At 40.3% G+C, this 13,847-nt stretch overlaps 2 protein-coding genes across 2 annotated transcripts; both read left to right on the forward strand.

Annotated features, from left to right (window-relative positions):
• Nucleotides 1-1,873: 1,873 nt before the first annotated feature.
• On the forward strand, nt 1,874-3,586 carry LOC135346919 (uncharacterized). Its single transcript, XM_064544706.1, has 3 exons — nt 1,874-2,065; nt 2,169-2,315; nt 2,386-3,586. Exons 1-3 carry the CDS (start codon nt 1,974-1,976, stop codon nt 2,585-2,587), a joined length of 441 nt encoding a protein of 146 aa, XP_064400776.1. The 5' UTR covers nt 1,874-1,973; the 3' UTR covers nt 2,588-3,586.
• A 6,140-nt stretch (nt 3,587-9,726) lies between these two features.
• On the forward strand, nt 9,727-13,837 carry LOC135346922 (uncharacterized). The gene is made up of 7 exons (XM_064544710.1): nt 9,727-11,392; nt 11,456-11,533; nt 11,583-11,648; nt 11,707-11,949; nt 13,008-13,106; nt 13,243-13,585; nt 13,664-13,837. The coding sequence occupies exons 1-4, from the start codon at nt 11,243-11,245 to the stop codon at nt 11,821-11,823; spliced, it is 411 nt and encodes a 136-aa protein (XP_064400780.1). The 5' UTR covers nt 9,727-11,242; the 3' UTR covers nt 11,824-11,949; nt 13,008-13,106; nt 13,243-13,585; nt 13,664-13,837.
• The last annotated feature ends 10 nt before the right edge of the window (nt 13,838-13,847 follow it).

Genomic DNA, 13,847 nt, shown 5'->3' on the forward strand with positions numbered 1-13,847 from the left:
TGACCGTGTGCATGCAGGAATGATCTCATTGGCTTAAAGCAGCCATGCTATAATTGTGATGGGCGTAGCCATTATCACAGAAAATGCCCAGAAATGGGTGTGGCTTAATTTGCCTCCATCTTGAGTGGCAAAGTCACATGATACATTGGCTCTGACCGCTTGCATGTACTGCTTGCATGACGATATACCGCTTGCATGTTCATTCATACCGCTTGCATATTGGTTCTGACCGCTTGCATGACGATATCGCTTGCATATTCATTCATACCGCTTGCATATTGGTTCTGACTGCTTGCATGACGATTCATACCGCTTGCATGTTTGTTTTGACCACTAGCATGACGACTTATCATTTTGGCACTAAAAACACACCATACTGTTGGTTTTGACCACTTGCATGACGACTTATCATTTTGGCACTAAAAACACACCATAGTAATCAACTCAAGATAATGTTACTTTACTTAGTCTAGATCAACTGCATGACGGTGCATGCATGCAAAGAGACACTTTGATCTGACTCAAGTATTATATACTCCATTGACCTCCACTACAGTACAATTAGAAAACTGGCGTGTGTTTGTTAAATGGTAAATGTGCCTTTTCAAGTATTTCTAGAATGAATTCCTCCAATTAAATCTTTACTACAGGTACAATTAGGTATTTGTTTGATCGTAAAGTGCCTTGCTTGCTAATGACAATACATGTGACATTTGGAAGCCAAAAACTTAAACTTAAAAGCTTATCAATGATAGTATAACCACGTCCTTATGCAAAAAACTGTTTCAAGTCACCAAACACTGAGAGTCATGATATAATTCAGTAAATCTGTGTGTTGTGTGTACGTCTATATGTCTTCAATTTTTTGTGGGACTTTTTATAGCACACGTTCAGTTCCAAACTCACTCAAGAAACGTACGCGTATATTTAGCTCTGATATGTGCCCCGCTAATTAGTCCATGCAGATGCATGCATGCATGCATATACATTTTTTAGACACTTTGCTTGTACCTGAGCTGATATAATTATATAGGGGTTGGTAGATTATGCTCGAGATAATTATGACCTATTATTCTATTCGAGTTAACAGCCTATTTCTTTTCAAAATGTCGATTATTTTGTTATTAAATAGCCTATTCTTCCAACTCCAAAGCACGACATAATTATATAGGCTCCATGTCGTCACACAAATAACATAATTATAACTATAAATAGCCACATCACTCTATTTATTAACACTATAATATAAAAGATCATTAACCAGTACTTCCGTCAGTAGATATAATAGTGATTCGTGCTGACCTGTATTTCCAATAAGTTAAAAAGGATATTATGCTCAAAATTATGCCAGCATATAATCTATACCAACCTCTATGAGCATCTATTTCTCCAATTTATCTATAATTAGCGTTTGTTAGTGATGGTGGTAAAAAAGTGCCAGCTAAAATCACAATGTGACATAATTTTGATCACGAGAAGAAGCCATTTAATGGGAACAATATTAATACTGTGGTAAATGTCACGCAAACACTGACGTTGCCACAATAATTATAGTTAATGTGTTTGGCGTGAACATTCTTGAATCCACGCATCATTTTACAGTGTATAATTATAGGAGCACGTTGGAGAAATAAGTGTTGGAACATTCTAGATAATGATGTGCGTTAATTTGTTGGGAGTAAGTGGAACATTCATGAGTATCAACATTCTGCTGAGCACTTAAATACATGTAACTTAAGAACCGATCCGTTTACGCAATAGCCATCCATGCATGCACAGTTAGAATTCCTGCCATACAAGGTGCTCTGATAGTCTCTCCTTCAGGAAGGGCAGCTGATTCATGAGACTATAGTCTCCTGTCTGCCCACTTAGTCGAGATCACTATAAAATCATGCTCTTTGAAGCTTTCTTGCATTCTCACAGATTTCAAGACATATTCAATAACAAAGGACAAGAAAAGCCAACAGAACAAAATGAAGTTGCTACTGCTTGTGATTTGCAGTATGATTTCCACAACACTAGCTGGTCTGATTGACAAAGAGGCTAAACTGGAAACTGTGCTCAAGTGAGTATAAATATATGCCCTGAGATAATATTTCATTTCAGCAGTCTCATCCACCTTACTGACCATGATTATGCATGAATGCCTCTTTGCTTCGTTTTATCAGTGAAGTTGAGGAGATATTGGAAGACATGAAAGCTGCTGGTGTGCCTGAACCACTAGGAGACATTCAAAAACTTGAGTCGATGATGAATGAAGTAATGATAGAGGGAGATGTTTCACCAAAACCACTCCACAAACAAGACTCACAAGGGTATATATAGGGCCAGATTTCAAAATTGATCGTTCATCATAATTATGTTATCTGCTCTATATTCATGCAGGAGTCCTGCCATGGAGGAGATGTTACTTCACACTGAAAACATTGACGAGGCAACTGCCGAAGTGGAAGCTGCGGTGGCCACATTCTACTCCAACTTGGTCACAACCTCTTGGTTGCAAAAGTTCTCTCTCATGCAGCCAATCAGAATAGCTTCAGTCAAGCTTCAGTCCATATTCCGAGCTCAGCATCAGCGGAAACTTTGAGCCATGCTAGTGCCTACTGGATGGCACGAGAAGATGAGCTGAAACCACAACCAACGGTTCAAAAGTGGACAGAAAGGACGGCTCCAATGGTCTTTGAACGAGAAGCTTCAGACGAAGGTTTTCGGGGAGCTTCACCCTACCGCCCAACCATGACTGGGAAGATTGCTGTTGGTATTATGATTGTTTCCGGCCCTGGTAGCTTAGCAATAAGCAGTAATGATAAAGTCAAGATTAAAAGTGAATGCCAAGCAGGGCTTAAATTCTGGTCAAAAGAGGCTAAGAAAGAGGGGGTTAGTTTGTCGTTTGCGTTGTATTATGAGATGATAACAATCAATGCTTCCAACCCAACCTCTTGCTCGAGCTTTAGAGCTTGCGAAAATGTGTTTACTGATCCTATACTCCAAGCTCTAGGTTTTTCAACTGGTTGGGCTGGAAGGAACCAATTAGCACAACATATCAAAGGTGCTGCTGATGGTGCTTTCGTTACTTTCTTCTCTAAGTACAGGCAAAGCCATGTCGCGTATGCCTATTATAGTGGTGGACCTGTATACATACAGTACGATTTGAGTGTTTACCCTACGTTTAACAGGGTTTTCGCTCATGAAACTGGACATATTTTTAACGCTCGTGACGAATATTACGGAACTTGTAACTGCAACAAACTGTATGGCAAGGGAAGCTGCACAGCTAAAAATTCCAACTGCTATTCCTGCACTTCTTCTCAAACTGACTGCATTATGCTACACGCTGATCCCAATGAGGGCAACCTTTGCAAGTACACCAAAAAGCACGTGGGTTGGTGTTAAGAGACTTACAAAGAATATACTGATGGACTGCACTCGTTACGGACTTGACCTTATCCTATAAATTAATTATAGTGTATAGTTTAGCTATACAATTATAAATACAGCTATATAGTACACTAGATCGAATTGTTTAATGTGATTAGTTTTGTAGCGATATCAAGGACATATAATTATACGAACATAATTATAGGCATTTGTGATAATTATTATGCTTATACGAATGGCCGGGGAAAGCATCAAAAAGCGTGCATGGAAACAAGAAAGCAGGAGAGCCATATAACCTCGAATCCAACCTCGACGTCGTATGAGAAAGGAAAGTCTGCATGGTATTCACTGTTAGCGCATACATGCGCTCAATCACCTAAATTATCTTGGTTGACCGACATACTATATACATGTATAGTTATTGCCCAGTCCTCGGACATTATGTTGCTCCAGTGCAATATATGGCATGTTGCATGAGGGCGCCTGCAATAACTAACTGGTTGCCCAATGATGTTAAACTCGTCTGATAGGTCATATAAGTCGTAATAAAAGACATGTGTTTTGAATGAATTTTAGTGTATTCATTAGTTTTGCTGAATTCCATAGTAAATTTTTAGGTTTTCTTCCAACTTCTAGTGCTAAAAGTAGTAGCCTATAAAATTGCGCTATTTTCATATTTCACGTGTTTCATCTTTCATTAATCTATGGTCTGACTGACCATTGATAGTAGAGGGAGAGGGATTGGAAACGCCTATGATTACGGCAAACAACTGCGTTGCACCTGCTCTGTAAATTATCGTATACTACTACACTCACAACAAATAACAGATGGCAGTCAGAGCAGCTATTCTGGAGGACGAGGAATTCCTATAGTCTTAATTCCTATTGGACACTCCAAGGTTGAAAGATCAAAAGAAACTGAGGAGAAGATGAAGAAAACGATATAGATATACAGTCATGTATGTATATATACTGTTACGTATGTTCAGACATTAATTAATTAATCGATCCCCCCCCCCCACACACACACACAGGATGATATTCTGTCAACAGTGCACTTCACAAAGCACCCAGCTGCCCTCTAGTTGGGCGGAGCCCGACCGTCCCTGACGGGAGGTCGGGTTGCAAGCCTATCTGGGATTTGTTCTAGCGCCACTATAGTGGCGCCCTATCAGATTGCAGCATTTTTCACGTGGCTTGGTTACACTTCCGCTTGCATCTAGTTGCAAAACCGCATGCAGTATTAATAATAATTATCATTGAACACACCAGAATAGGTGTACATAATTATTATATTACATGTATAGTAATAGTATAGTACTATAGCTATAGTGCAAGAATAGTTAGTCCAACTTAAAGTCAATCGCAGCAGATAGAGTTAATTATCATTGATGTATCTTCACGCGAGTTGAATGAAATGCAGCCAAGCCTGACATCCCGAACAAAGTCCGCACAAACCATGTCGTCACTGCTATAAACTTTTATAAAATTCCGTTTGATCAGGTTGTTAGCCCCGACTGCTGTGAATGCATGGCTAGACGCCCACGAGAAAACCGATCTAATGAGGGTGGATTTCGATGCTAAAGCACGTGAAATGAAGTTAGAAAAAAGATCTGGTATTCTATTAAACAAACTCTGAACTCCAGCAACACAGTGGAGAATTCTTGTGTGACATTGACGAGGCAATCTCCAAATTTTCCTCAAAATATTGTTAAAAGCGGTTTCAAGAGCACGAATTTTCTTACTGTCAATTCTCCACAAAACACAACCATATAGTGAGAGGCTTGCTGTGCCATCCTGTGGTTTACACGTCATCAAGTCGGTTAACACCCACTTGAGAATAATAATATTCATAGCAGTACTACATAATGTGCAGAACAAATTCCAGATAGGCTTGCAACCCGACCTCCCGTCAGGGACGGTCGGGCTCCGCCCAACTAGCTGCCCTCCTGAGTCAAAAAAGTTGGTCAGAGTCTGTGACAGCTGCTACACATTATTTTCTTCATTTTAGCTAAACTCCGTTTTTACTATAAACTGAACATAATTTCCACACTTTATTCGTTTCTTAAAACAGCAAATGAAGTACAAATATTTATTGTGGAAGACGAGCCCCACCTATCCAAGTTGGGGAATTCCCTTACATTGAACAACAAACTAAACAAGTTTATTCTGAGCCACTGAGACCAGTTGGTAAGCCAGTAAATTAGACAGAGAATTAGAACTTGAAGTGATTATAAATTATATGCATGTCCATGATACCTCTTTAGCTATAGTCTATAATTTATAAATTTATAGCGTATGTTTCTATACCAGCATGTATTAGTCTTGCAAGCCAGACGTTACATCCCTCTTTATGGGCCTGGGTCCACGAGACTATAGGCATGTATATAAATATCAAATCTTGTGTACGGAATGTGTCCTTTGCTGTCATTCTACAATTAACCTTGCTCAGTAGAGAGACAATTAATGACTGCGATACCTGTGATCTGAACCATAGAGGTATATATAATTATTCGTACAGCTCAGGATAGTGACTTTGAACCTATTGCATGCAGTTGTAGTTTTAATGTTTGTATGATGCTCTTCTATACCGGCTATACGATATATGTACTGTACAAAAACCCGGTATAATTGCTTTGTACATGGATGTAGCGCACTTGAGATATCCGGAATAATTAGAACAAGCATGCAGCTGCATGCGAGTTAGCCTCTCCCAAGCCGTTATAGAAAGAAGTTGAAAAATATGGTCTGACATTGATTGTATATGGGCGTGACAGGAACTGGAAACAAATGCATCACATTTTGATATGTTATAGTTGTGACACATGCACGGGATATAATTATTGGCTCAGCAGTGACTTAGGCCCGAGGGCCGCAGGCCTCGAGGGCAAAGGCACTACCGTAATTGATGTAATTACAGTGCCACGTCAGCATCAGCATAATTTTTTAGGTCCTAAAAAAGCACCAACCGTTGCTGGAATTATTTTTTCTGGCGCTTATAAAAAGGCTTGTTTTAAGACATCAAGACAATCATTCTGCATCTTTGACTTCCTTCACTTCTAAACAGTTGTCTAACCCATAGCTACAGTCACTGAATGTTGTTCACGAGTCACTCAGCTCTCAACGAATGCAGCTAGCAAGTGAAACTGAGCTAGACCATGCCCATTTTCTCTACAAATTCTATACTAGCTGTAGAACATAAGCGCCACCAGCTTGGGCTGAACGCAATTTTTTGTGTTCTATAGATGCGCCACTCAGAAGTGGAATTAATTATTTTCTGGCGCTGTAATTACATCAATTACGGTACTGAGCCAATATATCCAATGTGCGCACGAGTGAGCTGTGTAACAACTGATTTGTTGCATTCCTTGTTGCATTCCTTTCCGTGTACGCATCACTCTTTTTATAGGACATCTAGTTTCAACTACTTGTGATCGGCTGCGGAATGCACCAGACACATGAGAAACGTTTTCTGCCTACCACTGAATCTGTTAACAGTGTTATACTATAAAAGGGATCGTTTCAGGTTACTGGGTGGAGGGCAGTCTTTACATAACTTCAGCCATACTATGCCAGTATCTAGTTAGTGGCACAGTTCACTGTTTGACCTGTGCCATATGGTAGATATTGGCACAGTGTTTCCTTTGATCTGCCCACTTAAAATGCAACAATTCCCTGTATAATAATTTAGCTTCGTATAATTATGCTCTCAAGTACTGCCCCTTGCACAAGCTAGTAGGACTAACACTGCCGGCCCTTGTCGACATACAGGTGTGTTGTTTTTGCAAAATCTCTCTGTTTTATTTTTTGGTTCCTATAACCATGCACGCCAGATACAATCAATACCAGGCCTATATAGTTGGCGTCCTAGCTAGCATTGTTTTAGAGACAACGAGGCTGGGAAAGCAGCTATATGCAAGCAAGCTAGCTAAGTTTAATAGAACAGTGTGTGACTGAATAGTACACTAACAACTACTCCACTCTTGTTCAGGGCCGTAAGAAGATTTTTTAGGTGGGGGGTAGAAAAAAGGAATAGACCCTCTCCTTGTGACACAGGGTGTGGGTCCGGGAGGGGGGAGTTCTCCCTCCCGTCCCGCCAGAGGCAAACTTTTTACATTTTGTATGTTCTCAGAGATAAACAGGAGAAAGATACATAAATGAAATAATCTTCATATGAGAGCTATAGCAAAATATTTTATTCAACGTGGAAGCAAAGTCACGAGCAACTGCTTCAAAGTCAAGCGAATCAATTAGCAACTTGTGTATATAAAGTAAGAATTAGACGCTGGGGATTCATCGAGCTTCGTAAGAAGAAGGTCCTATACTTTCTTCATCATGGGCAGGCTGAGGTACTGAAGAGAAAAAAGAATGAATATTGAGCTTTAGCTATAATTATATCAATTTCAGCTGCATGTGGATTAACTTACTTTAGTTACTGTACAGTGTTGTTGCAACAAACCATGCACATGCATTTAATCAATGTGGTTAGATTATAAAAGGCACTAAATAAATTATAATATCAGGACTGTGATCTGCTGGACTCTGCAGAGGAGCCCCACTACTGCCCCACCCCATTTTATGCACTGTCTGAAAACCAGGGGGGCTCTGCCCCCCTGGTTTTCAGAGTGGGGGAGTTGCCCCCCCAGTCCCCCTGGTTCTTACGGCCCTGTTGTTGGCTATGTTGCTTGGAATGTATCTTATAACTTTTCATATAATTATGTTTAAAGCACCAGAGTGTTCGCTGAAATATTCGAATCATACCACACTTACGTCACCTCTCATTGGTCAACATACAGCTATAGGTAATATAAAACATACAGCCACACGGCATGCACAGATTTCAAGAACTTGTCGTGGATTGAATTGTTGCTAGGGGGAGGTCCTTTTATAGTGTTTTGGTCGTAATGGTATAAGTCAGATATACTACACATACGAGGAGGATATATATGCACCCCATATATCCTCCTCGTGGGTGCGGCATATCCTCCTCGTAGGTGCGGAATATCCTCCTGGTGGGTGCGGTATATCCTCCTGGTGGGTGCGGTATATCCTCCTCGCGTAGGTGCAGCATATCCTCCTGGTGGGTGCAGTGCGGTATATCCTCCTCGTAGGTGCGGTATATCCTCCTCGTAGGTGTGGTATATCCTCCTCGTAGGTGTGGTATATCCTCCTCGTAGGTGCGGTATATCCTCCTCGTAGGTGTGGTATATCCTCCTCGTAGGTGCAGTATATCCTCCTCGTAGGTGCAGTATATCCTCCTCGTAGGTGTGGTATATCCTCCTCGTAGGTGCAGTATATCCTCCTCGTAGGTGCGGCATATTCTCTTCGTAGGTGTGGCATATCCTATACTGTGTCAGATAAAGGTAATCAAATCTCAATTTTCTATCCTCTGCTAGGTTGTTGCTGCTTTTATTACATCATCTCAGGTCACTTCCGACTACGCTCTTGAAATTACAAACATTTCGTATTTGCTGTAAACAATTCCTAAATTGATCAAAACATGGATAAATTCATTACTAGCATTCGCTAGAAATACATAGAAAGACTCTTGAATCGTCAAAAGCAATGGCCACCAGTTAGAGGGGACAGGCTCATCAACTTGCAGTTAGTGGAGGCTGAAAAAGAAGTGCCGGCTTGCCACAACATGGCGCACCTGATAATAAGGTCAAGCGTACTCCAATTCTTCTTGGCGATCTATTCAAAGTCGAAGAAGGCAAGAAACCAGTCAAGAAGCTCATCATTGAAGGCAATGCTGGGATTGGTAAAACCACACTGTGTACCGTGCTTGCTGAAGGGTGGGCAGAGGACAAGATCCTGACACACTTCAACTGTGTTCTGTTGCTTCCACTGAGAGAGAATCGAGTGTCTTCTGCCACAAGTCTCGCTGAGCTGTTCAAGCTTCTTCATGCCAATGAGAGGATTCGCCAATCTGTTGTAGAAGAGTTGGAAGAAAGAGAAGGAAAAAGTGTCCTCATTATAGCTGATGGCTGGGATGAGCTCAGTATAGCCGGACAATCAATTAGAAACCTCATTTCTATATGACCTTCTCTTTGGTGATGTTCTTCCTTTTGCTTCTGTTCTCCTCACCTCACGACCTTCTGCTTCAGTTCCTCTTCATGACCTTCCCTCTGTAAACCGTTTGGTTGAAGTAACTGGTTTTAATGAGAAGAATATCGAGCAATACATAGCATCAGAGTTTGAGCAATTCCCAGAGAAAGCTTCTTCTCTTATCGAGCAGCTTGAGAACAACCCACTCATTCAGAGTGTGTGTTCTGTGCCTCTCAATTATGCCATTGTTTGTAACTTGTGGCACACTTTAGACCAAGAGCTTCCTCGTACACTAACTGCATGAGCTGTACACTCAAATTGTCCTTAGCATTATCCTTCGTAATGTCAAAAAGAAATTCCCTGATTGTCCAATTAGCCTTAATAGATTTGAAGATTCCGAATGATCTACAAGACACATTTTGGTTGACCTGTGAGTTTGCCTACGAGTGCTTATTATTAGATCAGCTGGTTTTCTCAGAAGCTGAATTGTCCTCTCGCTTATCGGAAGTTGGTGACAAGCTGCAGTGCTTTGGTCTGTTGCAGTCTGCATGATCGCTTCTACCTGTCGATCATGGCCTGTCTTTTCACTGCTCACCTGACCATCCAGGAGTTTTTGGCTGCCCTCCATCTTGCTACTCTACCCAATGAGGAGAAATTGAAGGTTGTAGTCTCATGCTAAAAGTGGCCGGTTTGACATGGTGTGGAGATTTATGTTTGGTCTTGCTAGTAAACACCATGGTAGTCGTAGCAATAAAGTGACCAGTTTGGATGATGGTTTCATGGATCAATGTTTGATGGCTATACAGCTTAAAAAGTTAGCTTTATGTCATGCTGCTTTCGAAGCTTCAGACCCTAGATTCTCAACAAAAATTTGGAAAATGTACGGAAAAAATCTATTAGACGGTAATTTCAGCACTCCTTTTGACTGTGTAGCTTGTTTCTATGTTCTTCGTCATGCTGCAAAATGTGATGATATGGTTATCAGAATATTTTATTGTGCATTCGATGATAAACTGTTGAAAGAACTAACTGACATACTTTCCAGTGCGAATGGTAAACTGCAAGTACAACGATTATATCTTGTACAGACTAAGTTTAAGTTGTCTGATAAAGGTATTGCTGATCTATTCAAGAGAGCCTCAGCTTCCTTTACAGCCTTACATGAACTCTCTTTATGTAACAACAACTTCACTGAAATCATGTCGTCATTCATGCACACATCTTGTATCAGCCTCACAGGACTGGACTTATCCAAAAATCCTCTTGGAGGGTCTGACATACAGTCATTAGAGACAGCTGTACAGTCTGGTGCTCTTATCAATCTGAGGAGACTGGAGCTATCTAACACCTTAACTGACGATGCTGATGTCAATGGAGCTTTACTGACCATCCTCTTACAGTCTATTTCCCTCCACTGTGCTAGACTGGTTGACGTTTACCTCTCTGCTAATAATCTTGGTTTACTTGGATTAGGTTCAGTTGTGGACCACATTCCATTAGGATTAAATATGATAGATTTATACTCATCTCACCACCTCATTTCACTCTGAGTTTCAGCTCACAGTCATCTGTGAGATGTTGATTGTCCATCCAAATACTTTAACTCGAATGTACATGAGGGGCTCCAATTTCAATGGAACTGCTGGAACTCTCTTACTGGCAAAATTTCTTCAGGCGTTTAAATCACTGGAAACACTTAACTGCCTTGATTGTTCTCTCACCTCTGCCGACATCATAATGCTTATCCACCATCTCAAGTCCGCTAATGTGATATGTATGAAATTAAATACGTTGGGTCTCAGCTACAACTCCATTGATGATGGGAGTGATAGCTCTCACTGAGTGTCTACCAGAGCTATTCCCTAGACTGGAGGGCTTCAGTGTCAGTTACCTGGGGAATGGTGTTAATCTCTATGATAATCCTGTGAGCGAGGAGTTGATACCCATGTGCAATGAACAGTTGGAGGTACTCACTCGATATATCTATAGCTATAGTTCATGATTATGTTGCATTTATCAATATACACAGATCATACGAGAATCAAGGAATTCTGCAGTGCTGACTGAGGAGTGGGAGAGAACATGTTTACCTCCACAAAATGAAGAGGTAAGTAATTCTTGATTCATGCGTAAAAATTATACTCGTCATTTCCTAGATGAATCATATTTTCTGTTCTCTTTGGGATACGCTACTGTCGGAGATGGTTGACGAGGCTCAAGTAGTGAGTGTGCATGTCATCATTATTTGTATCTTATTATGCAATCTTATCAATTATATAGATATCTTCAGCTATTTCCAACGGCATCCTTTCATGGTCAGCTGCTAACAAACCAGCGGAATATACGTTTATGAGGTTGTGGATACAGTGGACACTCCTAGTGATGTCACTGATCTAGACACTCTCATCAATGAACAGAGCTTCTCTCAAGCATCACTAGTAGAGAACCACCCCACAGCTAGTGACAAGGCTACTTGTATTACAGGCTCGCAGTCTACACACAGAACACCTCAACATACAACAGGTGATCTATATACATTTAGATCATGTTTGCCATAAATACTGCAATTTGATTGGCTAAAGGAAGTGTTCTATCCAACTTAGAAAATCATGTCCTTATTTAGAAAATCATGTACTTACTTAGAAAATCATATACTTCACTTAGAAAATCATGTAGCAAGATTAGATGAGAACATTAATCAAATCTGATTGGCTAAATACTCACGGTTGCTATGATCTAAAATGCTTAGACACTGTTTAGGAAGTTTCCACATGATTTAGAAGTCCTCAGGCCTAGTAGAACCCTTCGGGATACTACAACCAGCCCTTTGGGCTTCTAAATCATGTAGAAACTTCCTCAACAGTGTCTAACTATTATGTATTCTACATGTATATATAATAGTGCAATTGAGCGCATAAACTTCCAAAATGTTGTTTTACGATTAGACAGTAATGTGAATCACTAAGGCCACTATTCTACTATGCAGGTCAACTAAGAGGTGGTGGGCCTACATTTTGTATTGATTCAATTTTCATGAATACACTTAACACTTCACTGAACAATGGGATTTTGCTTCATCAACTGCAACTCAATTTTACAACTTGTTATGCATACCTTACATTCCATTGCAAACCATTCTATGTTCATGAAAATGTCAACCGCAAGTCACTTTTAGGGGTTTTTCCTATGAATGGATTCTAGTCAATCACTGTACACATACAGACATCAAAACTTCATATATAGCATTATAAGTGGATGAAGAAAAAGTTATGTTCACAAATTTTGCGCAGATGGTACAGAGAACGAGTTCTGACATAGTTTAGGAGTGGACGTGGCCTAACATTCGTTTGGACCAACCGTTTGTGCCATTTTTAACGCCTTCCATAAGTTATTTTTTCAGAAATAAGCTTCCTACACTCCTAATAATGTAAGTGATCACTAATGAGCCTTCAATGAAGCTGTTGTAGAATATATATACATATTGGAGTGCAAATACAATTTTGGAAGTTTATGCTGAATTGCACTAATCATGATAGCATGCATAATTGATAGCTAAATATCATAATTATTATTACACACAGCCTCCACTGTACTGACTGATGCCGTACCATCTGATGTCACTGAAGAAGGAGATACCTCACAAAATTTCCTCACTTCATATCCACATACCATTCACTCAGGTATGTGTGTGGATCAGCTACGTGATTACAGTAAACAATGCATAAAATTCAATAAATTTGTAAGGTACTGTATGGAATTGTCATGTCTATATGTCGAAATTTCCGTCCCATTAGTCACACCCCTTTATTCTCCCAGGAGCTGGTGGACCGAGGACTGTGACCATTGAGGAATTGAAGGAGCGTACAAAACTGACCGACTCTCAACTTGACACTGAAATTGAAGAGACAGACATGATCATTCTGGCAGATCACTTTGACAATATTGAAACATATTTGAACTAACGGATTCCAAAAAGCAAGATGTTATTGATGAGAAGATGAGGTACAACACCCAAGCAGCCATGTCCCTGGCCATGAAGCTGTGGAAGAGACGCAACCCTGCAGCTGTTACCTACAGAGCTCTGGTGGAGATTGTGCTGAGTCTGAGAAAGGTCGATGTCGCTACTAAAGTCTGTGAATTCCTGGCTCGTAAATTAAATGTGAGTGTAGCTAATTAAGCTTGCATGATATAATTCCCTTTATACATTGAATGTGTACATGCATTATTTCCCGTACAGCATCTTCACTCTAACCACGTGCACAAGACGGACATGCATGGCTGCATGTAATAAAGTGAACATGATAAATATAATCGTAACACGGACACTGAGAATAATCATAAATTATCAGGTCCAGTCAACTCTGTAGGGGGGATTAAGGAACAAATGTAACAGTATATGCATTCAGACTTGCACTATGTAT

Source organism: Halichondria panicea, chromosome 13 (assembly GCF_963675165.1).
Source record: "Halichondria panicea chromosome 13, odHalPani1.1, whole genome shotgun sequence".
Taxonomy (NCBI): Eukaryota; Metazoa; Porifera; class Demospongiae; order Suberitida; family Halichondriidae; genus Halichondria; species Halichondria panicea.

Coding starts and splice junctions, on each gene's coding strand:
- LOC135346922 (XM_064544710.1), top strand. CDS start 11,243: ATGATGGGAGTGATAGCTCTCACTGAGTGTCTACCAGAGCTATTCCCT. Junction 11,393..11,455: donor TGTGCAATGAACAGTTGGAG/GTACTCACTCGA, acceptor CAATATACACAG/ATCATACGAGAATCAAGGAA. Junction 11,649..11,706: donor TGGTTGACGAGGCTCAAGTA/GTGAGTGTGCAT, acceptor TCAATTATATAG/ATATCTTCAGCTATTTCCAA.
- LOC135346919 (XM_064544706.1), top strand. CDS start 1,974: ATGAAGTTGCTACTGCTTGTGATTTGCAGTATGATTTCCACAACACTA. Junction 2,066..2,168: donor AAACTGGAAACTGTGCTCAA/GTGAGTATAAAT, acceptor TCGTTTTATCAG/TGAAGTTGAGGAGATATTGG. Junction 2,316..2,385: donor CACAAACAAGACTCACAAGG/GTATATATAGGG, acceptor ATATTCATGCAG/GAGTCCTGCCATGGAGGAGA.